Source organism: Branchiostoma lanceolatum, chromosome 15 (assembly GCF_035083965.1).
Source record: "Branchiostoma lanceolatum isolate klBraLanc5 chromosome 15, klBraLanc5.hap2, whole genome shotgun sequence".
In the NCBI taxonomy this organism is placed as follows: domain Eukaryota; kingdom Metazoa; phylum Chordata; class Leptocardii; order Amphioxiformes; family Branchiostomatidae; genus Branchiostoma; species Branchiostoma lanceolatum.
This window is the reverse complement of record NC_089736.1, coordinates 11,948,813-11,973,840: the sequence shown is the minus strand read 5'-3', so window position 1 is coordinate 11,973,840 and position 25,028 is coordinate 11,948,813. Positions and strand designations below refer to the sequence as shown.

Below are 25,028 nucleotides of genomic sequence, written 5' to 3'. Positions count from 1 at the left end.
AAAGTAAAAAAAAAGTAGCTAGTGGTAGTGCAATGTGGCATCTATATAGAACATCCTTACTTTTACAAGACATTTTCATATTACAGCTGATGTTTGGTAGAGCGGTTATCTGACAATGTTTTGCTTATAACTTATATATATAAGCTATTCATCTATAAGGCTAAAAAAGAATGTCACAAGATGCAAAATTTTAAACGTCTGGTGCTGGATATGTAAAGTCTTGAATCATAGAACATTTTTCCAGTCTTCTAGTTTCGGTAATGATCTTCTTCGCACTGTGACTTCGTGTAATTCCTCGAACACGCTAGAATAATCAGAAACATCATCTTCAGGCGGGGAGTCTGAGGTTTCCATCTCCGCTGACGCATCTTCTGGGATGTTCACTATTGTGTCACGTAAACTTTGTCTTGTCTTTTTCTTTGGATGTTTCTTGACTGGAGCAGAATCTACTCTTCTCAAGCCATTTCCATTTGAATGTTGTTCATCCACCAATTCAGCAGATGCTTGTATAAGAGAAGTTGGATCACTCTCCGGAGAAGAAGGTCTGGTAAAGTCGATGTCAACTTGGTTGGGCTCCACCTGCGCTGTGGTTGTAACGTTAGTGATCGAGTTAACGGTAGAGTAAGGAGAGCATTCGACTAAAGTTGGAAGGGTTGGCGTTGGCATGAGCGTCGCAGAAGCCCTTTGCCGCTTGGTTCGCGGAGGGGCGACCGGTGGTTGTTCTAGATCTAGCGTTGGCGCCCAGGTCAGGGTTGTTGGCGTATGCGGTGTACTTGACGAGGAGGATCGCCTGCTCCTATCCGGTGACCGATTCAAATCTGCCACACCAGAGTCCCCAGATGTTGACTCATCAGCATTTTCTGAACTCAGAGACCCTCTCAGCTTCCTAACTAAAGACGATATAGAGAAGCCGCTGTCTGAGGAGGATTTTCTTTCTTCCTTGCGCGTCTTGGGCGGTGTACTGGGTACAGAAAGAGAGTTCGTGCCAGAACCGGAGTGCTGACGCCGCCGGTCGTCTTTCATGCTGGGAAACAGACGACGAATCAGCACGGATCCTTTCACACGTTTCATCGTTGCCCGGGGGTCGGAACTACTCTGTCTCTGTAACATAAGCAAGCATTCATTAATAATCCTTTGATAAAACAACAGCCTTTAGTATAATATAATTTTAATAGGGTCCACAGAAAGTGCAAAATGGAACGAAATGGAACGAAATGGAACGAACTAAAACAACATACAGTCAAACCTGGCCATTGTCGTCATCATCTCTATTTAGTATTTGGAGGAAATGAAACCGTCTTTCCATCTTTCCAAGTTACAAATCAATTTTCTTACCGATATCGTCTTTGAAAGGTTGCTCTTTCTGAAGCTGCTTCCTCCCCTGCCATTCTTCTTATCAATGGCATCATTAATCTGAAGAACAAAAGAAACGGCTGATTAAAAAGCGAAGTCTGCATCACTACACAAGATTTACCTTTGCTAGTTTGAACGATAAAGATTTCAATGCTATAATTATAGATGCTACCACATGTTAAAAGTGGCGTCGTGGTGGCGCAGTGGCAGGGTGTTTGGCCCCAGAACCCAGAGGTACTGGGTTCAAATCTGGGGTTCCCTGATTTGTCCCGTTGACGTTGTGCCCTTAACACGGCTTTCCCCACTTCACTCAGGTGAAAATGAGTACCTAGCTTCGGTTAGGGACGTCCCTCTGATAGGACGTTAAATGGCGGTCCCGTGTTTGAGGAGAGCCAAACTTTGAGCACGTAAAAGAACCCACCACACTTATCGAAAAGATAAGGGTCCTTGCTGGTGTGAGTGGATCATATAAATCAGTCTGAATATACAGCTTGTACTGTTTAGTACAAACCTGGTGTGTTACGCCCTGATGCGGTTTACCCGGTATGCAATACAAACAAAAAAATACAAACAAACAAACCTCAATCATAGTAATTTATATAATAAACAGCAGCGAATGTTGATTAAAGCAAAAAAAAGTGTAACTTGTACTTTTAAAAGTGACAATCAACAAATGATAATTTTTTTTCTTATCTTAGAACTATCTTATCTAATAGATTACTATTATCAAGATCACTTTCAACAATTACATACTTAGGAAAAGAAACGTACCGTCTTGCTCCTTAAGCAGTGGAAAATGAAGACGAACAATCCCTGAAATAATATTGAAATGACAAATCAATTCATAACTTGGTAAAAATAGTGTCCTAAATATCGATACAAAAAGTGGACCCAATACAAATCCTTGTAGTAATCCTTGTCATGGATGGCCTCCTTCGCAGACTTCCTAGAACGGCGGCATATATTTTTGGGGAAGGGGGATGTTTGGGGGGGAGGGGTTGGGGGTGACGCGATTTCTTACATAGGCCAAGGTTCTCTAATGCTGCCGAGGGAGTTATGTCGCCAAGGGACGATCGCCGAGGGACGACCGCCTTTCTTTGGATAGAAAGGTGGTTGTCCCTCGGCGACACCCATTGCGGGCATTAGAGAACCTTGGCCCGTGTAAGAAATCACGACACCCCCTCCCCAAAACATATTCGCCGCCGTTCTAAGAAGTCTGCGAAGGAGGCTAGTCATTGACAGGTGTAATTCTAAAGTCCTACAGGTATTGATTGTTTGCCTGGGTGCATCCTCTTTTCTACCAGGGCGCCTATAATCACCTGCTTACCAAGAGTTTGGAGACCTCAAATCTCCATGAAATATATATTATGCAAATTAGGCCTACATTTGCATGATTTATATTCAACTATATTCACTGTCACATAACGTCCAAATGCCACAAGAATGACATTCCAGTTATTTACCAATATGGAATTACAGTATTTTCTCATTAATTATGCAAATTAGGTCTTCATTTGCATTACTTTTATCAATCATCGTCCCTTTATTTCTCAGTTACAGCATATCTTGCATTTTCTTAAGTGAGTATAGAAGCCCAAATTAAAAATGAGATGGCACTCAGGCTTATCAGGTATCCCTGACATGCCACAGATGCTGTGCCCACACGACGTTCCTCACTCCACCCAGGTGTAAAATGGGTACCTGACTTCAGTTGGGGAGGTAGAAGTCGGTGGAAGGACAGGGTTGAGCTCTGCCAGCCAATACCGTGGCCTAGACAGTGGATAACAACCCACTGCCCCTACGGTCTCCAAAAGGCTATGGGACTACCTTTTACCAGGCTTATCAGTTGTGAAAAGTGACAAAGATTATATCATTTTAAAGGTCTGCGCTTCTGTTACTTACCACATCTGGTTCTAATTACTTCCAGAAGGCCCAAGTTCAACTCCCGGATAGGACACCTCTGGACAAGAGGCGCATTGAGTCATACCAAAGACTTTATAAAAATGTTACATACAGTATGGAAGTTAAACACACTCCACTACCAGTGGACTAGCCCCCTGCTGCAGTGATTACACCACAGTGTGGCCCAGGGCTATGAAACGGGGATGGGCACCGCCCTATACACCTTATGGTGTGGGGGGATTTTAACTTCTAACTAAAACATGCGAAGTCTAGATTGAATAGTTCCTAATGAACTTACCTGGAGCGAGTTGACGACTGCAAATAGAAGACCAAAAGCGGCTGAAGTCTGTTCGTTGATGGAGAACACACCTAGCAACCAGCTTAGTCCAAGCAGAGGTAGCATCACAAAAGAAGCCCGTACTCCAGCCCTGGATGGGGAAGAAACATACAATCATGTAACTATTGTGGCATCGTGTGGCGAAATTGGTAGGGTGTTTTGCCCAGAACCCAGAGGTCCCGGGTTCGAAACCACTGCTATGCCCCCGATGTTGTGTACTTGGTAAAGGCACTTTACATGACTTTCCTCCCTCCACCCAGGTGTGAATAGGTACTTGACTTTGGTTGGGGAAGGTCGTATTGAGGTCACCTGCTGGCGCCGAATGGCAGCCTCCCAGACCTTTGCGACAGTTCCACAAAGTGCAAGTGTGGAGCAAATATGTATCTGTTGTGTATTATGTGATTGTAAACCCTGCAGTAATTCAGCACTGGCTGCCATTGCACGGGTAATTTCTGACGAAAAACCATTATTATTATTATTATTATATTGTCACAAGTCATTAATATATGGCTGGTCAGCTGTAAATGGACTTGCATAATACATTTACTCCATCTAGGAGCTGAAAGATGGTATTATGGTGAGTGATTAAAAAAACTTCCAGTTATCACCAAATGCCATTATAATTAATATAACTTGCCATATACATCCTAAAAAGTACTAGGCATTCTTTGTTTATCACTATGATAACAGGAAAATCGATAGACTTACTTTGTCCGAGTCCATTGCTCAGCATTCTGCAGAGCTCTGTTTCCCAGCATGGTTTTTAATACGATCACCATGATTATCAGATTCACCTGAAATATAAAAAAAGGGAAAATGACTGTAAAGTTCCTAGTTGTTTAATAATATCCATGTTATTTACAGAACATTGTACCTGATGCAATTGTTGTGCGATAAACTTGCGACTATGACTACTTATATACCACACACAGCTAAACATTCTTATCTATGGTGCTGAACACCATTCACACATAGCCAAGCATTCCTGTCCTTGGTGCTGAACACCATTCACACATAGCCAAACATTCCTGTCTTTGGTGCTGAACACCATCCACAGATAGCCAAACATTCCTGTCCTTGGCGCTGAACACCATCCACACATAGCCAAACATTCCTGTCCTTGGTGCTGAACAGCATCCACAGATAGCCAAACATTCCTGTCCTCGGTGCTGAACACCATCCACACATAGCCAAACATTCCTGTCCTTGGTGACGAACACCATCCACACATAGCCAAACATTCCTGTCCTCGGTGCTGAACACCATCCACAGATAGCCAAACATTCCTGTCCTCGGTGCTGAACATTATCCACACATAGCCAAACATTCCTGTCCTTGGTGCTGAACACCATCCACACATAGCCGAACATTCCTGCCCTTGGTATTTAACACCATCCACACATAGCCAAACATTCCTGTCCTTGGTGCTGAACACAATTCACACATAGCCAAACATTCCTGTCCTTGGTGTTCAACACCATCAACACATAACCAAACATTCTTGTCTATGGTGCTGAACACCATCCACACATAGCCAAATATTCCTGTCCTTGGTGTTTAACACCATACACACATAGCCAAACATTCCTGTCCTTGGTACTGAACACCATTCACACATAGCTTAATATTCCTGTCCTCGGTGCTGAACACCATCGACACATAGCCGAGCATTCCTGTCCTTGGTGCTAAACACCATCCACACATAGCCAAACATTCCTGTCCTTGGTGCTGAACACCTTCCACAATACATGATTTAATGGAATAGTTCTTTTCACATTGTTATGACATGGTTTCTCTTTTGCGTAGACTATGACTACTTACCGCGATGATGAAGATGGCTGGACCAATGAAAGACCACCTTACTCCGTTGTCTACAACCAGCCAACAGCTGAAACAGACAGTGTCACACATCTATTGGTCAGATATAACAACTACTAAGACAAATAGTACATATCTTATCATTGGTCACCTGCTGAGGAGCTGCAAAATCAAGTAGCATGTGACAATGAAGAGCTAAAATTTGATTGGATTTGACCTATAAAACAGCTCAGCTTCTAACAAAATGCATATGATTGTTTAACCATAACTGGTTGAGGAATGACAGAAACTAATAAGTAAACAGCTTATATCAGTAGTATCTGATTTCCTGATTTGACTTTAATACTATCATATCCTAATAGCTTTTTATGCCTTAGTTTGTACTAAGTGAACATGAATACATATTATGACTGTCACAGTACTTGGCATTTATATGTGTATAGATTTATTAGGACTTTAAATGATGTATACTGTATCTTTGTTATATATATATTTTCTGACCCTTCCCTCTTCCCTCATGACCTCAATGACAAGCAGTCTGCAGGCTGACTTGAGCTTCTCATGAATAAACTAAAAAGTTCAAACAAGCAAATCTCAGTGATGATAGCAAAACACATTCTATGTAAATTTTAATTGAGTTCTCTACTCACTGTTCGTCCTCTCCATTGTTGTTTGACACCTGTCCATCACTAGTAGCCTCGGTGGTACCATTTGTTTCAGACAGAGCCTGTGGGTTCCCATCCGCAGTGACCTGATTACCGTAACCGGCCGCCTGGGTCACTCCGATGGTGATGGCCACGATGACCAGGGGAACACCTTAAAGACAACAACATTTCTTCAATTAGAAGCAATCATTTTGAAGCAATTCACTTCTAAAGGTCTCATTCCTGTATTACACCGGTCTCATTCCTGTATTACTCCAGTACCCTTAAAGATTCCGTACCCCAAAAAATGAACGGCTGCATGAACGTGTGTGTATATCGGTGGGAAATTCCCTTTTAACCAGCCCAACTGATCTCAAGTGATGATGAAAGCTTGTTCGTAACTGAAGAAATTAACTGGTAAAGTTCGGCAGCCCAGCACCTACCTACAGTAAACAGTTATGGTAAACACTCAGGGTTTTTTCTAGAAAAAATAAACGAGGAAGCACACACAGACGAGGGAGTGAATTCTATGTATTTGTGGGAGAATCGATCGCTGAGGGAATGATGTTTGCTGGGGATTAAGCATACAAATTCAGCTGAAATCTGAATTCGACAAGGGGGCGCTGGGCTGAAACAAGACGGCGCAGCGCCCTTCTTTCTCGATTTAGATGAACCCCTGAACACTTACCCCATCCTGCAGCGTAGTATGCCCTTCTGACGAGCTTGTTGGACCTCCTGAAGACGTGTACAATAGACATGTACAGCTGGATCCCCTCACACAACATCCATGTCATGGCGGCAAGGTAGAAGTAGTGGAGAAACACAGCAATCACAGTACACAGAACCTAGGAGAAAGTAGGAAACCGATGATTCGCATGGTGCTATGTTTTGGTTTTTTTATCTATTTCTATTTATCTATTGGTTCAGCATGTACATGCCAGGGTTGCCTAACTAGCAGGAGGCTATTACTAAGGGCGAAACCATGTGTGGTCATGGGACTGTAGGTTTTGGACCATCGCACACTGGGGCATGCCCCTACTCTTTTTTGAAAGGTATGGTGGGTTCGTTTACATGCGCGGGGTGTGGCTCTCCCCAAACACGGGACCTACATTTAACGTCCTATACAAGGTTTAATTTTTTTTGGTTTGATCTGCATACAGCCGGTATAGCCACCATTTGGTGTAATACACCAGCTTCGCAGGCACGCAGCGTGGTAGTAGCTGGTTATATTACACCGAACTACCTGTCACACCTAACCTTTGCACATCTGACTGTATTACAGCTTCGTTTAAAGCTATCTAGTGAGGATTCCCCTACAGTACTTGGTGGCAACGAGTTCCACTCATCGACAGATTTAGGAAAATGGCATGCCCACAAATTATGTTTGATCACTCCCAATGTCTGTTTAGCTATTAATAGTTGTTATTCTGATAAGCTATAGTAACTGTAAGTTGTTATTTTGTTAACACGGGCACATTGATGTCTGTCAGAAAAAATATTCTCGTCTATAAAGGTCTCAAAATAATATTCTTTCACTATATCTTCCAGAGTCTTTTAAAATTTGGTAACTAAAAGTTTCTTGTTTACAAACTTAAGAAATTTGATATCCAAGGCAAACTTACGGTGATTCCAGGGTCGACAATCTCGGAGATGATGATGACCAGGTTGCCGATAGCGAGGGAGATGCAGAGGTTGACATGGATATGTGCACGCGCAGAATCCTTCTTCACAAACCTGCAAGGTGTAAAATGAGCAGTTTGTTTCATGCCGATTAGAAATAGCAATGGTTTGACATAAATATGTACAAATATAAACACACAGAGACACAAAAAAACACACACATGGTCACACAACCACACACACACACACATGCTGACATACACACAGAAACACACACACATGCTGACACACCCAGAAACACACACACATGCTGACACACACAGAAACACACACACATGCTGACACACCCAGAAACACACACACATGCTGACACACCCAGAAACACACACACATGCTGACACACACAGAAACACACACACATGCTGACACACACAGAAACACACACACATGCTGACACACACAGAAACACACACACATGCTGACACACACAGAAACACACACACATGCTGACACACACAGAAACACACACACAGGCTGACACACACAGAAACACACACACACATGCTGACACACATGCTGACACACACAGAAACACTAACACATACACACAGATGAAGAAGTTAAGAGATACGTACCTCCAAAGAGTAAGATGGGCTACTGCAGTTATGAACAGAAAGATGAAAGAGATCCCACAGCCAATGATCGTGATGTACTTGAGGGCTTTAGACACAATCGGGGAAGTCTGGAAAATAACATTAATTTTAGATCTCCTGAACTTGTTGCAATGTCTTGCATTATTGTATTCAACTTCCATTGACATTAATCTGCCGGGTTACATAAATCCGTCACTTTGAAAACCAGTGGGTTTGAGAAATCTCTAGTGCAGCACCCACCAGGTATGCACAGTTTAAATATATAGGAGGGTATTACACTGGGGGACGTTGGGTTGGAGATCTGTTTGGACATATCTTTTCAGGGTGGCGGAATTATGTACCCTGGTGGAATTATGTTTAGTAGATGCTACTGTATGCAATTTCTAAAATTCTATGTAAGAAGACCACATACCACTACAAAAAATACCTTTCTTGTTTTTTCATATTTTTCTTGTTTTCTTATGTTGAGAAAGATTTTCATATACAAAGAAAAACAAGAAAATTCAAGAAACCTTCTGCGAAGTCTTGTCTATGTCAATTCTTGAATAAAGAAATTTATTCCTTTTTTTTCTGAAGTTAGGAAAATATTTCTACCATGATGTTTTCCAATTAAGAATTTTCTAGAAAAATGAGAAAAATGGTCTTTTGCTGTCTTAATATAAGATTCGTTTTTTGTTTGGTTAGATATTCCTTACGATATTTCTTATTGAAAATTTGATTCTATACTAGAATAATTTAATAAACCAAGAAAGTTCAAGAAATAAATTCTAAGGTGCAATTCTTGTTTGTGCTCAAAACAGGGATTCTTGTATACAGAATGATATTCTTGCTGACAGAAAAAAATCTGTTTAGAAGGAAAAACAAGAAAAATAAGAAAAGCGATTTTTGGTAGTGCAGAAATATAACCTGAAAGAAAAATTACAACACACCTTGTGGAAAGGGCTCATAAGAAGGGCGAAGTTGGTGAGATGGTTGCAGACGCAGCGTGTGTGACTGTTGTTCGACATGGAAGGATCCACGGTGCATCCGCGGTCTGTCCAATTCCTAAGGAAACAAAGTAACGCCGTCATTTAATATCAAAGAGGAAGTCAAAGAAATATGCATGGTACAGATACAACAAAGTTCTGACAAATAACCACAGCTCTTGGTAGCAGATGTTGGCACATTGGAACACCAAGCTGTGTTTTTTTTGGGCATACTTTTGACAGATTAGGCAATGGAAATGAGAGGTAACCCTTGCCAAACTGTTGTCTAATGTAGCATTAATGCCAGAAATACATATGCAGCACTAATGCTTGGTTAGTGCACACTGCCTTGGTAATTTCATGGTAATTATGGCTGTCCAAATACCAGTCCCTCAATGTCCTAGCAGCCATGCCTTGGACCAAGGCTTGAACCAATTAGTTGGCATCTTTCCAGCATTAGTGCTTTCTGCCACAGCCTTTAGCCCAATGTGCTCCGGTAAGAAGTGCGTAGTGCGGCATTAATGCTACATTAGACAACAGTTTGGCAAGGGTTAAGACAATATATGTCATTGTGTACTACAACATACCTTGTTTCAAAGTCCCACCAAGTACAGGCTGTCTCGTTGGGTTCATTCTGAAATATGGAGGAGGAACATTTAGAACATCAGAAATAGCATTAATCTCAAAGTTTATCATTTGGATGTAACATTGTTTATACAACAATGTAGAAATGAAAATTTTATCAAATTTTTATTATGTATTGCCTATTGAGGGTATTTTTGAATGCCATATTTCATCATGTATGTAGAAGATGTGTCTGATCTTAGTGTACCATGTACAGATCTAGCTAACATAAGCCTAGTTGTGGTGGAGATAATGGAATGTATATGATCAATTCAGCCTCTTGGCTTCAAAAAGGTTTCAATCCATAAACCAGTTATTAACGAAATCAAAAGTTTCAAGACTGTTCCTAAACGTTTTAAGTGACAAATAACTTGGCAGTTGCTTTTTGGAAGTTTGGAAACGTTGCAAACACGTACCGTAAGGTGCCAGTGGCCAATTGAGACGTTCTGACTGAAAGGTGCCTTTGGTTGTGGGTGCACTCCGGCTGCAACGACTTGTGCTTGTATCGTATATCTGAGAACATAGAAGTGAAGTTTCTTTAATCAATGATTTCCCATCGCTGTATATATGAGGAATGACATTAATGTGTGCGGCCTAACCAGCCTGGACCTGCTGGACAGAGCTGCTTGGAAGTGCAGTGTGAAGACTAGCTGACTGCTACCCAGCCGTGTCAGGGACCCACGCAGAAGTGTTAACTTGTCCACTATCATGCATCCTAACTTTATGCAGTCACTTTAGATTAACGAGATCAGAGATAATGATCTGATTCCAGTGCTTTGAAAAGTTATCTCTTCTTCTTCAAAAGTATGCGAGCAAAAACACATACAGACTATTGAAAACAAAAACTTATGCCATTCACACATAGCCAACCATTCCTGTTTTGGGTGTTTAACACCATCCACACATAGCCAAACATTCCTGCCCTTGGTGCTGAACACCATTCACACATAGCCAAACATTCCTGTCCTTGCTGCTGAACACCATTCACACATAGCCAAACATTCCTGTCCTTGGTGCTGAACACAACTCACACATAGCCAAACATTCCTGTCCTTGGTGCTGAACACAATTCACACATAGCCAAACATTCCTGTCCTTGGTGTTTAACACCATCCACACATAGCCAAACATTCCTGTCCTATCCACTTTCATATACAGGTCCATTTCTATATGGAATGGTTTTCCTCATGGCATTCAATCTGCTACATGTAGTAAAAGTTTCGGCAGGAGCTTCACATGTATGTAAACCAGTCAATCTGTTTAGATGTAGAAGGTAGTTGTTATGACTTTGAAGTAGATTGTATGTCTAATTTACTTCTTCAAAATTTGTTGATTATGTTCAGTATTGATCATATAAGCGTGTACCTTATCATGTTCAATACATTAAAATCCATTTTGTATTTCCTCGTATCTATTCATTTATCAAGATTTATGGTATAAGTTCAACTTGTTTTTTATCTTTAATTTTCCTTAGTTTTGAGTGTTGTACAAATTATGATATAAGTCCTATTGTCAAGTTTCGAGGGGAGGCCCACGAAAAGCCACCTGGGCTTCTCCCCCCCCCCTGCATGTTTTTTTTCCTGTATATCTTTGTTTTAAACACTTGTACATATGCAAATGAATAAACAATAAACATGTCTTATGTTTGTATGCTTTATGTCCAGGAAGATTAGCTGCTTACAAATCTTGTATAATGGACTTAATGATATTCAAGTATCCTTATAGTGACTCAAGACGGCTAGTTGAACGGAAGGTTCAGAATGTACTCTTACCCGCGGTACTTCCCCATGGTAATTGCAGGTAGACAGCTTTGCAGGTCCCGATAGGCGATATAGTACACCGAAGACTCTTTCACTACAGGGAAAGAGGAACAAAAAAGACTGGTAAATCAAGCAGTCATCACTATCTCTATATATATCTATATATGTAATGATTATTGCATATTCATATTATTAAGCTCACCAGTTAAATGACTAGTCTAAGTCTAAGTCTAAGTCTAAGTCTAAGTCTAAGTCTAAGTCTCAGTCTCAGTCTAAGTCTAAGTCTAAGTCTAAGTCTAAGTCTAAGACTAAGTCTAAGTCTAAGTCTAAGTCTAAGTCTAAGTTTAAGTCTCAGTCTCAGTCTCAGTCTAAGTCTAAGACACTCTAAGTCTAAGACTAAGTCTAAGTCTAAGTCTAAGTCTAAGACAGTCTAAGTCTAAGTCTAAGTCTAAGACTAGTCTAAGTCTAGGTCTAGGTCTAGGTCTAGGTCTAGGTCTAGGTCTAGGTCAAGGTCAAGGTCAAGGTCAAGGTCTAGGTCTAGGTCTAGGTCTAGGTCTAGGTCTAGGTCTAAGTCTAGTATATTTGCTTGAACTGCCATCTGTATAATGTTTCATTGCTATAATTTCATTATTTTTCTGTAGTTTATAGTATTAGTCTTAGTTAATACCTGAATCCCCAGCACGAAGCACACTGGCAGGAATGCTGACAGGAGATGGTTTTATCTGACCCAGGAACTCGGATGTCTCTCTGGGAAATGTGAGGTCTACACTTTGTGCAGAGACTGACACTTTCATCAACTCAATGTCTACAAAATGGAAAAGAAGAAGATTATCAGAGGTATGTTTAATTGTGGATTCTGGTTGCCTACCTTGAACTACAAGGGGTTGTTGGAATTAGCTGTCCGGTCTGATTGGCAGAAACAGCTGTCCGTTCCGATTTCGGGGTGGAAAAACCTTTTCAATTTTTAAAAGTTTATCAAGCACAGATATAGTGTACAAAGTTTCTATTGCATCAAAAGTGATATGAAAGATACACTTGTTATGGAACTGGAATAACGCAGGGATGTAGTCTTCTGAAATCTCCCCTGTTTAGCAATAGTGTCCTTTACTTGATATCAAATGATGAATGTGTCATCAGTATATAATAGCTTTGCTGATCAACATTGCAAACATATTCCACTTGCTTTAGAAACTCAACAAATTCCTTAATTGTACTGATGGTTGCTGGATAGATAAGTTAGATATAAAATAAATGGTAACTCACGTATACGTATGCTGTGGATTTCAGTCTGTGTGTTAAAAGCTCCGTTTGTCGGTAGATTCCGCGCCAGAGATCGAGCCAGTTTCTCAGCCTGCTCCATGACACAGGAACAGCCGCCACAACTGTCCTGGGTGAACTGTAGAAGTAAGAATGGTTTATTTCAGAAATATCTCTAGAGAATAAAGCTTAGATAATCTTTTAAAAAGGGTCTGCATGGGGGGTCCCAACAATGCTTTACGCTGAATTCAGAAGAACCCCATACGTATTACGATAAAATCAAGGAAGGCGTTTACACAAAATTTGGTCACCTCGCGCTACGAATTACATGACTAAGACGGCTTTCCCTACGAATTGCGGGAAATAAAAGTAGGCTGCCTTGGCCTTAAAGAAAAGAGCATGCAGACCCTCCTTAAACAACAGCCAAGTTGCAGCCCTAGGGCCGAATTATCAGGCTTGTTTACATGTGCAGAGACAATTTATATCGTAACATATTGCATTATCACTTAGCGTTAAAAGGCGTACAATATGTAAAATATAATACATAACAACTTTAATATTTCTGTGCCAAAGTTAAAAAATTTCTTTTAATACATTTACTATCTTATTTATAATTGTATTTCATCAATTAGTAAGTATTCTACCCACTGGAAATGAAAAATACAATGACATTACTGATATTAAGTATCTTCTGAACAGATGGAAAATAATATTATGTTTGTGCATAACTTTATAAAATAATTCAAAATGAAGCACAAATAATTACCTTGCTAACAGTACCCCAGACTTCCCTATTGGGTGGGGCAATCATGTTGCTAAACACGTTGACAACACTCTGCAAAGAAACAATATCAGATAATCAGTGACAGTCTTAGATATACATGTAATTAACCATACCCTGTCCTGAGCAACCACCTGTCCTCAGGAACCATTTTGGCTCATTCCCTTGAGTGGTTGATGAATCCAGGTTTGACTCTACTTACATCAGCGGTGTTTTCTAAAGAGGGGTGTTGTGCCCTCATACTTTAGCCACACGCCCCCTTACCTAAAGCCCCCCTCTCACTGGACCCGCGGCACGCTGGCGGCGTTGCTGCGGCCGATCGAATTGACAAAGCTCTGAACAAATTCCATCGACAAAAAACAAATCTTTTTAAGCTTTGGGTGTTTTGTTGTCTTTTTGGTCATACTTGTACGTTTTGAATGATATTCCCATTGTAAAGTCAAGGCCAACACAAATCCAGTTTAGGACGCAGCGCCGCCGCCAGTGTGCCACGGGTCCAGTGAGAGGGGGGCTTTAGGGAGCCGATTCAATCTCTGTCAGGCATAAAATTTCTGACCAGGGATGCTACATGTAGGCCACAACTGGCCTCAGTACTCAACTGTGAACTGTCACACAGTTATACCTCTCAGGAAACCTTGGAATACCCCATTTTAACTTAAAATTCTATAAAACTCCAGAAACCCCCCTCCACACCAACCCCCTACTTGGTTGTTTTGCTCCTTTTTTTCTTGAAGAACACTAATGCTAACACAATAGGGAAATAAAAGAAAAACACAAGAAATTATGAGTAACCAAAAACCGCCAACCTGTGCATATCTTCTCAACCTCGTGTAGGATACTGTTTCGTTGGCCATCTCGAATACCCGGACGAGGGATGACGTGATGTTTGTGTACAGCTGTAAATCGTTGGCGGTTGGGATATACCCTCCTGAGGTATTTGTGGCATCTTCCATCGCCTCTGCAAGCTGTCCCATCATGTCCACGTTGGCAGGTGTTATTTGCTGCATGGTTTCCAGCTTTGTTAAAGTAGTATTGGCCTAGATGGACACAGTAAAAGACACTTGTATCAAGCAGACTCCAATGTTGCACTTTTGACGGCATTGATTTTACCATCTACTGCAAGTGTGCTCAAAATCGAATTTTGAGGTCTCATCAAGATCTACCAACATACCAAATGTCAAGACAATTCATCCAGGCATTATTGAATTATTGTATTCACACACAGACACATTCAACTGAAAACATAACCTTCTTGGCAAAGGTAATCATAGGGAAATTTATGTAGAACACATAATTAAGAACAGACTTTTAACTGATGATTCATTCATTTAAAGCATTGTCATACGAGTATCTATCTTAATTTATTCTTAGCCAATCACATTGTGGCATCGTGTGGCGGAATCGGTAGGTTGTTTTGCCCAGAACCGAGAGGTCTCGGGTTCAAAACCCGATATGCCTCGATGTTGTGCCCTTGGGAAAGGCACTCTACACGACTTTCCTCACTCCACCCAGGTGTGAATGGGTACCTGACTTCGGTTGGGGAATTAAATCGAAGGTCGTATTGAGGTCACCTCTGGTGCCGAATGGCAGCCGCCCAGACCCTTGCGACAGTTCCACAAAGTGTGAGTGTGGAGCAAGTATCTGTTGTGTATTATGTAATTGTAAACCCTGCAGCAATTCAGCACTGACTGCCATTGCATGGGTAATTTCTGATCAATAAACCAATATTATTATTATCATTATTAAATACCTTTTCCAACAGCTGAGCTGCTTGACGCGAGCGGCATTCCGTTGTGTCTGGAGTCTGCCACTCGCCATCCATTCCACACTCCCTCATGATGATGCCTGCCATGATAGAAAGATGTGATTTACTATCATTTTATAAATTGATGCACAAATATGTTTTTGATATGATTTTGTAATTTGACGCACAAATATGTACATATCATTCTATTGTCTTGCTTGTATGTGTGTGCCAAGGGTCTCCCTGAAATGCAGTGCTCATAACATGGTAACCTGGTAAAAGAAAATAGAAATAGACAAATACGTAAAGATATTCTAAAATTAAAGAAATCAGGTCTGTGCATGGCTATGGAAAATCTTTGAGACCACTTTTATTCAGAAGGTTTGGTTGTTGTAAGTTTAAGCCAGACAACAATCATAGCACCTGTACTACTCTTTCATCAGGCATATTCATTGTTGTCTGATAGTATGTAACTTGTTCACTCCCCGTATACCTCATGGAACTAGAAGAATTAAAGATATGGAGTAACTTGTTCACTCCCTATATACCTCATCGAACTAGAAGAATTAAAGATATGGAGTAACTTGTTCACTCCCTATATACCTCATGGAACTAGAAGAATAAAAGATATGGAGTAACTTGTTCACTCCCTATATACCTCATCGAACTAGAAGAATTAAAGATATGGAGTAACTTGTTCACTCCCTATATACCTCATGGAACTAGAAGAATAAAAGATATGGAGTAACTTGTTCACTCCCTATATACCTCATCGAACTAGAAGAATTAAAGATATGGAGTAACTTGTTCACTCCCTATATACCTCATCGAACTAGAAGAATTAAAGATATGGAGTAACTTGTTCACTCCCTATATACCTCATGGAACTAGAAGAATAAAAGATATGGAGTAACTTGTTCACTCCCTATATACCTCATCGAACTAGAAGAATTAAAGATATGGAGTAACTTGTTCACTCCCTATATACCTCATGGAACTAGAAGAATAAAAGATATGGAGTAACTTGTTCACTCCCTATATACCTCATCGAACTAGAAGAATTAAAGATATGGAGTAACTTGTTCACTCCCTATATACCTCATGGAACTAGAAGAATAAAAGATATGGAGTAACTTGTTCACTCCCTATATACCTCATCGAACTAGAAGAATTAAAGATATGGAGTAACTTGTTCACTCCCTATATACCTCATGGAACTAGAAGAATAAAAGATATGGAGTAAGCTAGAAAGAAGGCTGAGGTGGTTTGGACATGTTATAAGACCCCCCACAAACATTAGTCTACGAAGCCTACAGCTAGGTCGCTACCCCCAGACCCCGGGAAAGACCACCTAAGAGATGGAAATAGCAGATCGTGAAGGACACTGGGTTAAACATTCGGGAGGCAGAGGCTAGGGCAAGGGACAGGATTCTTGGAGGATCCACCTGGAAAGCAAGGGGCCAGTTTCTGGCCTGGGCACGTAGGCAGGCAGGAGTCGGCTAGATTGCATCGTTTACTGGGCATAAACATAAGGACACATCCAAGCACGACATTGGTATCTTGAATCCAATAGCCACAGTAACTATTATATACATTGCAACATACCGTAGTGACATCTCCCAGTAAGTTTGATGATCCCTTCTGCCACTGTGCTAGGCCACTCAAGATTCAACTTGTTGTCATTCTCACAAGTCTTTATAGTTGAAGTTGCAACCTTTGCTGTTGACGGTGCATGGGAGGGTGGATGTTGCGTCGATCCAATAGCAGAAGAGAGATGGCCCAGAGGTGCAGTTGTTGGAAATGAAAATGTTGACGTGGTTTCCAGAAGCCTAGAAGTAGCAGTCGACAATTGCAGTGTTGTTTTTTGAGTGGCCGAGGTCTCCGTGGATCTTAAAGACACAGTTTGCTGTTGGGAAGACAGCGGCTTTCTTGACAATGTCCCAGACGTAGTAGGATGTGCTGTAGGTGACATCGAAGCTACAGATGACGTCGATTTTTTCACAACTTCTGTGGATGTCTCTGTAGTTGGCTGACTTGTCGATGTCTTTGCAGTTCTTGTAGAGGATAAACTTGACTGCGACGTTCTCCAAAATACGGAGGTTGCTGTTGACTGTTTAGTGCTTCTGAAAGATACAGTTGTACCTTGCTCCAACGAGTTTGTTAACGAAGATGAAGCTGTCATTGACGTTGTGGAATATGATGGAGACAGAGTGGTACTGGTTGAGAATGACGACAAAGTTTGTCTTCTTGATTGGGTTGTAGGTGGCTTGACAGTAGTCGGAGTGGGGCTCCAAGGCTCTTCTGAGGATGAAAACTGTGTTTGTCTTCTTGTTTGGGTCGTTGGTGACTTGACAGTAGTCGGGGTGGGACTCCAGGGCTCTCCTGAGGATGACAACAGTATTTGTGTTCTTGACTGGGTTGTTGATGACTTGACAGTACTCGGAGTTGGTTTCCATGGCTCTTCTGAGGATGACAACAGTGTTTGTTGTCTTGTAATGGTTGTTGGTGACTTGACAGTAGTAGGGGTTGGTTTCGAAGGCTCTTCTGAGGATGACGAGAGTGTTTGTGTTCTTGACTGGTTTGTTGAAGACTTCACAGTACTCCGAGTTGGTTTCCATGGCTCTTCTGAGGATGACGACATCGCTTGTGTCCTTGATTGGGTTGTTAATGACTTGACAGTAGCCAGAGTTGGTTTCAAAGGCTCTTCTGAGGACGACAGTGTTTGTACATGTGTTCTTGACTGGGTTGTTGGAGACTTGACAGTAGTCGGGGTTGGTTTCCATGGTTCTTCAGTGGAACTTACAGAGGATCCGGGGGTCACAAGTGGTCCCGAGGTAGATAATGACCATGTTAAAGATGACCCCGGCGTTGCAGAAGATTTCCTTAATGTTGAATGCATCGTTGGCCTAATGCTTGTCTTCATGACAGTTGCTGTTTGTTCCATTGATTTCGTGTTCGGAGACAATGTAGGCCCTTGTGTCGGAGAGAAAGCTGCTATCGGTGTTGAAGAACTTAGGAGAGTCGATATTTTGTCTGTTGCCCTAGAAGTTCCTACCAATGAAGATGATTCTTCTCTAATCGGGGAAGAAGAGGTCAGTGGTGTCACACTGGCTGAAGACAAGGTAGGGGCAATGGATGAGGAAGATGACATTGTTAAAGATGACGTCAGCGTGGTTGGGCGAATAGTTGAAGATTGTACATTTCTAGGAGAGGATGAGGATGTCTGTCTTGGAACTGAAGATGGAGTCTTAAAGCCAGGAGTTGCAGCTACAGAAGAAGACATTACCAGGGAAGATGTATCCATGGTAGTAGATCTCATTGGAGTTCTGGTCACTTTTCCCACCCTTGTAGTTTGCTCGGCAGATGTTTTTGTTGGTGTTGATGACATCATTGACCGTGTGTGTCCTGGCGATGACGAGAAAGCAGGGGGTGATGATGAAGATGGTACATCTGCCTTGGAAGATGCCTGCGTTATTGATGGTGATGTTGAGTACTCAGAAGTGCTGCTGACTACTTGTTGGGTCGACTTTAGTGTGGCTGAAATCCCAGTGGTTCTTGCAGATGTAGCACTTTGCTGCGAGGTTTCGGGTGAAGATTGCATTGGTGACGTTGGATGTAGAACGGATGACAACGGATTAACAGATGCTGTCACATCAGACGTGGAAGTCCCTGTAGTTGACTGGCCTGTTGAAGGACTTGTACTTTGTGCACGGGACGAGATGAGCTGAGACGTGGAAGAGGAGACTGACTGTTTAGTAGTTGATGGAGATGCAACCGTACCAGACGTTGTGGAATGCGATGGAGGCAGAGATGAACCTTTAGAAGATGATGGGCCCTCTGATGACAAAGCTGGCATTCTTGATTGGGTCGTCAGTGATGTGGGGTGGACAGAGGACAGCGGTTTCACGGGTGTTTCCGAGGTAGACGTGATCAAGGTTGTCCATCTTAGAGATGATTGCGGTGTTGGAGTGGATATCTTTGCTGTTGAATGACCAGTTGTCTCTCTGGTTGTTTTCACTGTTTGCCCCGTAGACTGTGTGGTTGGAGTTTGGGACACTGCGGGTGTCGCCAAATCCTCTGGCTTTGATGAAGAAGCAATTGGCTGCGTTGTTAAGAGCATCTTTGTTGACGATGACGTCAGGGTGGTTGGCGATGCTGTAGACTGTGTGGTGGGAGTTTGGGACACTGCGGGTGTCGCCAAATCCTCTGGCTTTGATGAAGAAGCAATTGGCTGCGTTGTTAAGAGCATCTTTGTTGACGATGACGTCAGGGTGGTTGGCGATGCTGTAGACTGTGTGGTGGGAGTTTGGGACACTGCGGGTGTCGCCAAATCCTCTGGCTTTGATGAAGAAGCAATTGGCTGCGTTGTTAAGAGCATCTTTGTTGACGATGACGTCAGGGTGGTTGGCGATGCTGTAGACTGTGTGGTGGGAGTTTGGGACACTGCAGGTGTGGTCAGATCCTCTAGCATAGATGAAGAAGCAATTGGCTGCGTTGTTAAGAGCACCTTAGTTGATGATGACGTCAGGGTGGTTGGCAATGTTGTAGAATGTGTGCTTGGAGTTTGGGACACTGCGGGTGTCGCCAAATCCTCTGGCTTTGACGAATAAGCAATTGGTTTCGTTGTTAAGATCATCTGTGTTGACGATGACGTCAGGGTGGTTGGAGACGTTGCCGTCAACATTTTCTTTGTGGTTAGTTTGCTTGGGGTTGTTCTTGTATCTTCTGTGGATGTCAAGACTTTTGTTGAAGACGTTGTTGTTACAGAAGGAGAGGTCAGTGGCATTGACCACACTGAAGACGTTGGAGCGGTCGATACAGATGATGTCTGCATTTTTGTGATAAACTGAGTTGTCAAAGGTTTAATGTTTCCTGTCGAGATTGAAGTTGATTTGACTGACGTCTGACTAGAAGAGGATGTAGTCTTTAAGACTACAAGAGGAGACGATGCAATAGTAGAAGACACTTCCAAGGTCATAGTCTTCATTGTTGAAGCTTTTGTAGAGTTTACAGGGTTTCTAGTTTGTTCAGTAGATGCTGACTTCGGCGATGATGACGTTAGTGGATGCCCTGAAGTGTTGCTGACTTGTTTTCTTGTTGTTTTTTGTGTGGTTGATATTAAAGTACTCCTTATAGAAGTAGCATTTTGTTGTTTAGACATTGTTTTTGACGAAGATGTCATTGGTGACGTAGGATGCACTTTAGTTACGGGTGACGTTAAGTTCTTCACTTTTGTTGTAGGAGTTGGTTTGACTGTTGAAGGCTGTGCAGTTTGCACAGAGGAAAAGACTGATCGCAGTGTTGTAGGAAACAAAGGGAAAGCTGTAGACTGCGCTGTTGCTGTCCTCTTGCTTTCTAAGGAAATTGTGCTTATTTTTGGCAATTTCGTTGAAGAAGATGAAGCGTCATGTCGTGTTACAGACGGTTCAGTAGCATTCAGTGTTGGGGTCCGAGGCTCTGTTGAAGGACGTCCTGAAGGAGTTGGGCTCATGAGTGGTTCCGAGGCAGACACAATCAAAGTTGTTGACTGTCTTGGTGTAGTAGTAGATGTCTTTGTTGTTACATGAAGTGTAGGTTCCATCCTTGTTTGTTCTGTAGACTGTGTGTTTGGAGAAGAGGCTACTACTGGTGTTGTGGCACTTCTAGATGGAGAAGGACTGATACTAGTGATAGTGGAAGATACCAGCTCTGCTGAAGAAGTTCTTGGTGTGGTTGATGTTGCAGTGGACTCTGTGTTAGTGGCTGATTTACTTGGGGTTGCCCTAGTAGTTTCCATGGATACTGAGCTTCTCTCTGAAGACACTGTCGTTGGAGACAGGGACGTACGTGACTCTGACATTACTGAAGACGAAACCAACCGATCTGTTGATACGTAAGACGTAAATAAAGTCTGTGATTTTGCATCTTCCGTAGAAACTGAAGTTGGTTTCATAGCCGACGAGGATGTAGTTCTCAAGTGAGGCGTTGCTGTTATGGAAGAAGGGGCCACAGTTGTAGACTTTTTTGCAGGGTATGTGCTTTGTTTAGTAGACAATGTTGAGTACAGCAATTTTGTTGTGGATGTAGTTGGTTGGCCTGTTGATACCTTTGTAGTCTGTGCAGAGGATGAGATTGATCCCAACGTTGTATGATCAGAAGAGGAAGTTGTCAATTGCCTTGTTGGTGTCCTTGTACTTTGTAAGGGTACAGTGGTAGTTTTTGAAGGATCCTTTGTTGAGGATATAGCTATCGTTGGCATTGCTGAAAGGGATGTAGACAAGGAGAAATCAGTTGAAGATGTTTTGTCAGCTGACGACAGTGTTTGTACAGTTGATGGGATTGATGATGCAACGGTTTCCATTGATGTACTCATTTTTGAGGACGTTGGGCTCGTAAGTGGCTCTGTGATAGATTCAATTGAAGTTGTCTGTCTTTGAGATGTAGACAATTTCTTGGTTGTTGGACTTAAGGTGGAATTCCTGGTTGTTTCCGTGACAGCTACTGTTTGTTTTGTAGACTCTCTGCTTACAGATGCAGAAGCTTCTTGTGTTGTGGGATGTTCTGGCATTGTCGATGTAGATCCGGTACTTCTGATTATAGTGGTGGTTGAAGTTGAAGGCATCAATCTAGAACTTGAAGACTCTGTCAAACTTACAAAAGTTGATTCAGAAACTGGGGTAGATGTTGCAAACGAATAAGGAAATATTGTAGTTAAAGATGGTCTTGTGGTTGCTGATTCTTTTGTAGTTTTCTGGACATTTTTAGTCTGTGTTGGTATTTGAAGGGTGGAAGACATCTTTGTGGTTAATGTCTGCCTGGTCGTTGGGTCTGTTGACAACGTGGTTGTTCTTACAAATCTTGAAGTCTGCTGCAATGTTGATTGTAGGATAGAAGTCGTTGACTTCACAGGCGGTGCTTTCGATATTGTAGGGATGGTTGGCGAAGTAAGCAAAGTTGTTGTAGATGATTGGTTTGTGGTCGTTTCAGCAGCTGATGACCCAGTAGTATTTCTAAGTGTTTCTGCCTTTGAGTCCGTTGCTAGAGGTGAAGAAGTTGGGGGCATTGTTGGCTGAGAGGAAGAAGGTTGCTCCTTAGATGTTGGCAATACTTGGGTCTTAGATTGGGTTGTAGTTAGTAAGGTTGGATTAACTGCTGTTGGAAATGAGGGGGTACTTGTAGCAGGAAGAGAGGAGGATGGTACTGGTGATACTGAATACGACGACACGGTCATGACTGGTTTGGTTGGGGTAGCCCTCGTACCTACTGTGGACGATGAAGGCTTCTCTGAAGATACTGATTTGGAAGACAGAGAGGTGAGCGGCATTGACCGGGCAGTTGACAAAGAGGATGCACCTTCCGATATTGAAGATGTCGTCTTTGCTGAAGATGGGGTCTGACTGGATGGGGGAATAGACGATGTCACATTTATTTCCGAGATTTTAGTTGGTTTTACAGACGTCTGTCTTGGAACTAAAGAAGATGCAGTTTTGACATCAGACATTGTTGCTGTCGAAGAGGCCACCATTGCAGAGGTCGTTTCAATAGCTTTGGATTTCATTGTTTGCACGAGGTTTGTCGTCTGTTCAGTAGATGCTGTCGTTGACAGTGCTAGCACCAGTGGTGTCTGAGAATGTCTTGACGATGAAGAGAGAGCAGAGGGAGTTGATGAATATGGTAGCGGTGTCTTAGAAGACATCTGAGTGGTTGACTTTGGTGTTGATACCACTGAAGTGCTCATTGGATGTGGTCTAGTGACATCTGATGTGCTTGATAGTCCAGTCCTTGTAGTTGTAAAGCTTTGTGGCAATGAAGATTGCACTGTAGATGACAATGGACTGCTAGATGATGTTGAACTGTCCGTTTTTTCTGTGGACCTCTTTGTAGCTCTCTGAGCTGTCAATAGAGTCTTAGTTTGTGCACGGGACACGGTCGCCTGCGACATTGTGGGAAATGAGGAGGAAACTGTTCCATAAGTTGTTGGTGCCTTGGTACTGCTTCCAGATCTTGTGCTTGGTTCCAGAGACGTTGGTGAACTAGTAAATGACAAGGTCTTAGGTAGTGGAGAAGACAAGGTGTCTGACGATGTTGTCCATACACTTAATTGGCTTGTTGATAAAGTAGAGTCCAAGGTTGTTTTTAACAACGATGTAGGACTTACTGTGGATGTTGGAGGTTCTGAAGTAGATGTAATCAAAGTTGTCTGTGCTGGAAACAGCCTTGATGTTAAGGAGGATTCCTTTGATGTGGAATGTATAGTTGAATCCTTGCTTGTTTTCATAAAAGTTGCTGTTTGTTCTGTAGACATTGTGTTAGGAGATGAAGGGAGGGAAACGCTTGGTGTTGAAGACTTCTTGGTGGAGGATGTGGCTCTTGATGAGCCAGTGGTTTCTGTAAACGTTGATGTTGGCACAGAAGACGTTGCTACTAGGGACGAGGTGGTCATGCGGGTTGTAAATTTTAGGGACGTGGCATCACTTTGAGAAAAAGGATATTGGGTTGTAAACTGGGATGTGGTCTGTAAGGTTGGATTCGCCACTGTTGAAGACGGAGATGTTGTTGTAACTAGGTCAGACGAGGAGGGTGTAGAGTCATGCATTGGCGATGTTGAATAAGCCGACGTTACTGTCGATAGCGTACTTGAGGAAGGCTTGCTTGGACTTGTCCTCAAAGTTCCTATGAAGGTTGAGGTTTTCTTTGAAGACAATGTTACCAGAGGAGAAGTCTGAGGCCTTGATGGTGAAGAAGGTGAACTTGTAGCTGATCTTGTAGATGCTGTCTTTGCTGAGGTTGGCAGTGCAGTTAACCCCAATGTTGAAGATTCAACTATTGTGAGAGGGGTTGATGATATTTTCACAGAAGTCTCTCTTGGAACTGAAGAAGATGTTGTTGCAGACCGATGAGCTGTTGATATTGAAGAAGGCACCACTGTGGAAGATGATTCAGTTGCCACAGGTCCTATAGTCTGTACGGGATCTGTGATCTGTTGTGAGGTAGACGCTCTGGTTGAAGATAAGGAAGTCACCGACATTGGGGATTGTTTCGAAAATGGGGAGAAAGCAGATGACAATGCTGACGTAGAGGACACTTGAGTGCCCGATTGCGATGTTGATGTAGGAGTTATAGACACTGTTGATATCTGTGACGTTGACACTTTTGTTGAATATTCGGAATTACCAAAAGACACAGCCTCTGAAGTCTTGGATGGAGTATATGTACTACTGGGTGTCTCTTCAGTCATGTCTACAGGAGCTACAGGTGTTGTTGATAACCGTATTGTTGAGGATTTAGAATTACCAGACACAGTCTGTGAAGTCTTGGATGGTGTACTTGTATTAAAAGGTGTTTTCTCAGTCATGTTCAGATGGGCTACATCCGTTGTTGATAACCGTAGCGTCGATACAGTTGTTGAGGATTCAGAAGTAGCATCAGGAACACTTCGTGAAGTCTCAGATGGCATACTTGTATTAACGGCTGTATCTTTGGTTATATTTACAGGGGACACAGGCATTGTTGATAACATTGTCGATACTGTTGTGGAGGATTCAGTGTTGGCTGAGGTACTTGTATCAACTTCAGTCATGTTCACAGGGG

At 42.2% G+C, this 25,028-nt stretch overlaps 2 protein-coding genes across 2 annotated transcripts; both read right to left on the bottom strand.

The window, feature by feature from the left end:
• On the bottom strand, window positions 1–21,922 carry LOC136420668 (mucin-2-like). The gene is made up of 20 exons (XM_066407714.1): window positions 17,064–21,922; window positions 15,465–15,559; window positions 14,521–14,751; window positions 13,700–13,768; window positions 12,940–13,072; window positions 12,344–12,481; window positions 11,689–11,770; window positions 10,333–10,429; window positions 9,880–9,926; window positions 9,257–9,371; window positions 8,310–8,416; window positions 7,677–7,788; window positions 6,743–6,899; window positions 6,061–6,226; window positions 5,414–5,480; window positions 4,301–4,386; window positions 3,554–3,683; window positions 2,125–2,166; window positions 1,336–1,413; window positions 1–1,101 (listed from the first exon to the last, which is right to left on the bottom strand). Exons 1-20 carry the CDS (start codon window positions 21,808–21,810, stop codon window positions 226–228), a joined length of 7,575 nt encoding a protein of 2,524 aa, XP_066263811.1. The 5' UTR covers window positions 21,811–21,922; the 3' UTR covers window positions 1–225.
• On the bottom strand, window positions 21,851–25,017 carry LOC136421124 (mucin-2-like). Its single transcript, XM_066408276.1, has 2 exons — window positions 22,648–25,017; window positions 21,851–22,063 (listed from the first exon to the last, which is right to left on the bottom strand). The coding sequence occupies exons 1-2, from the start codon at window positions 25,015–25,017 to the stop codon at window positions 21,851–21,853; spliced, it is 2,583 nt and encodes an 860-aa protein (XP_066264373.1).
• Window positions 25,018–25,028: the final 11 nt, after the last annotated feature.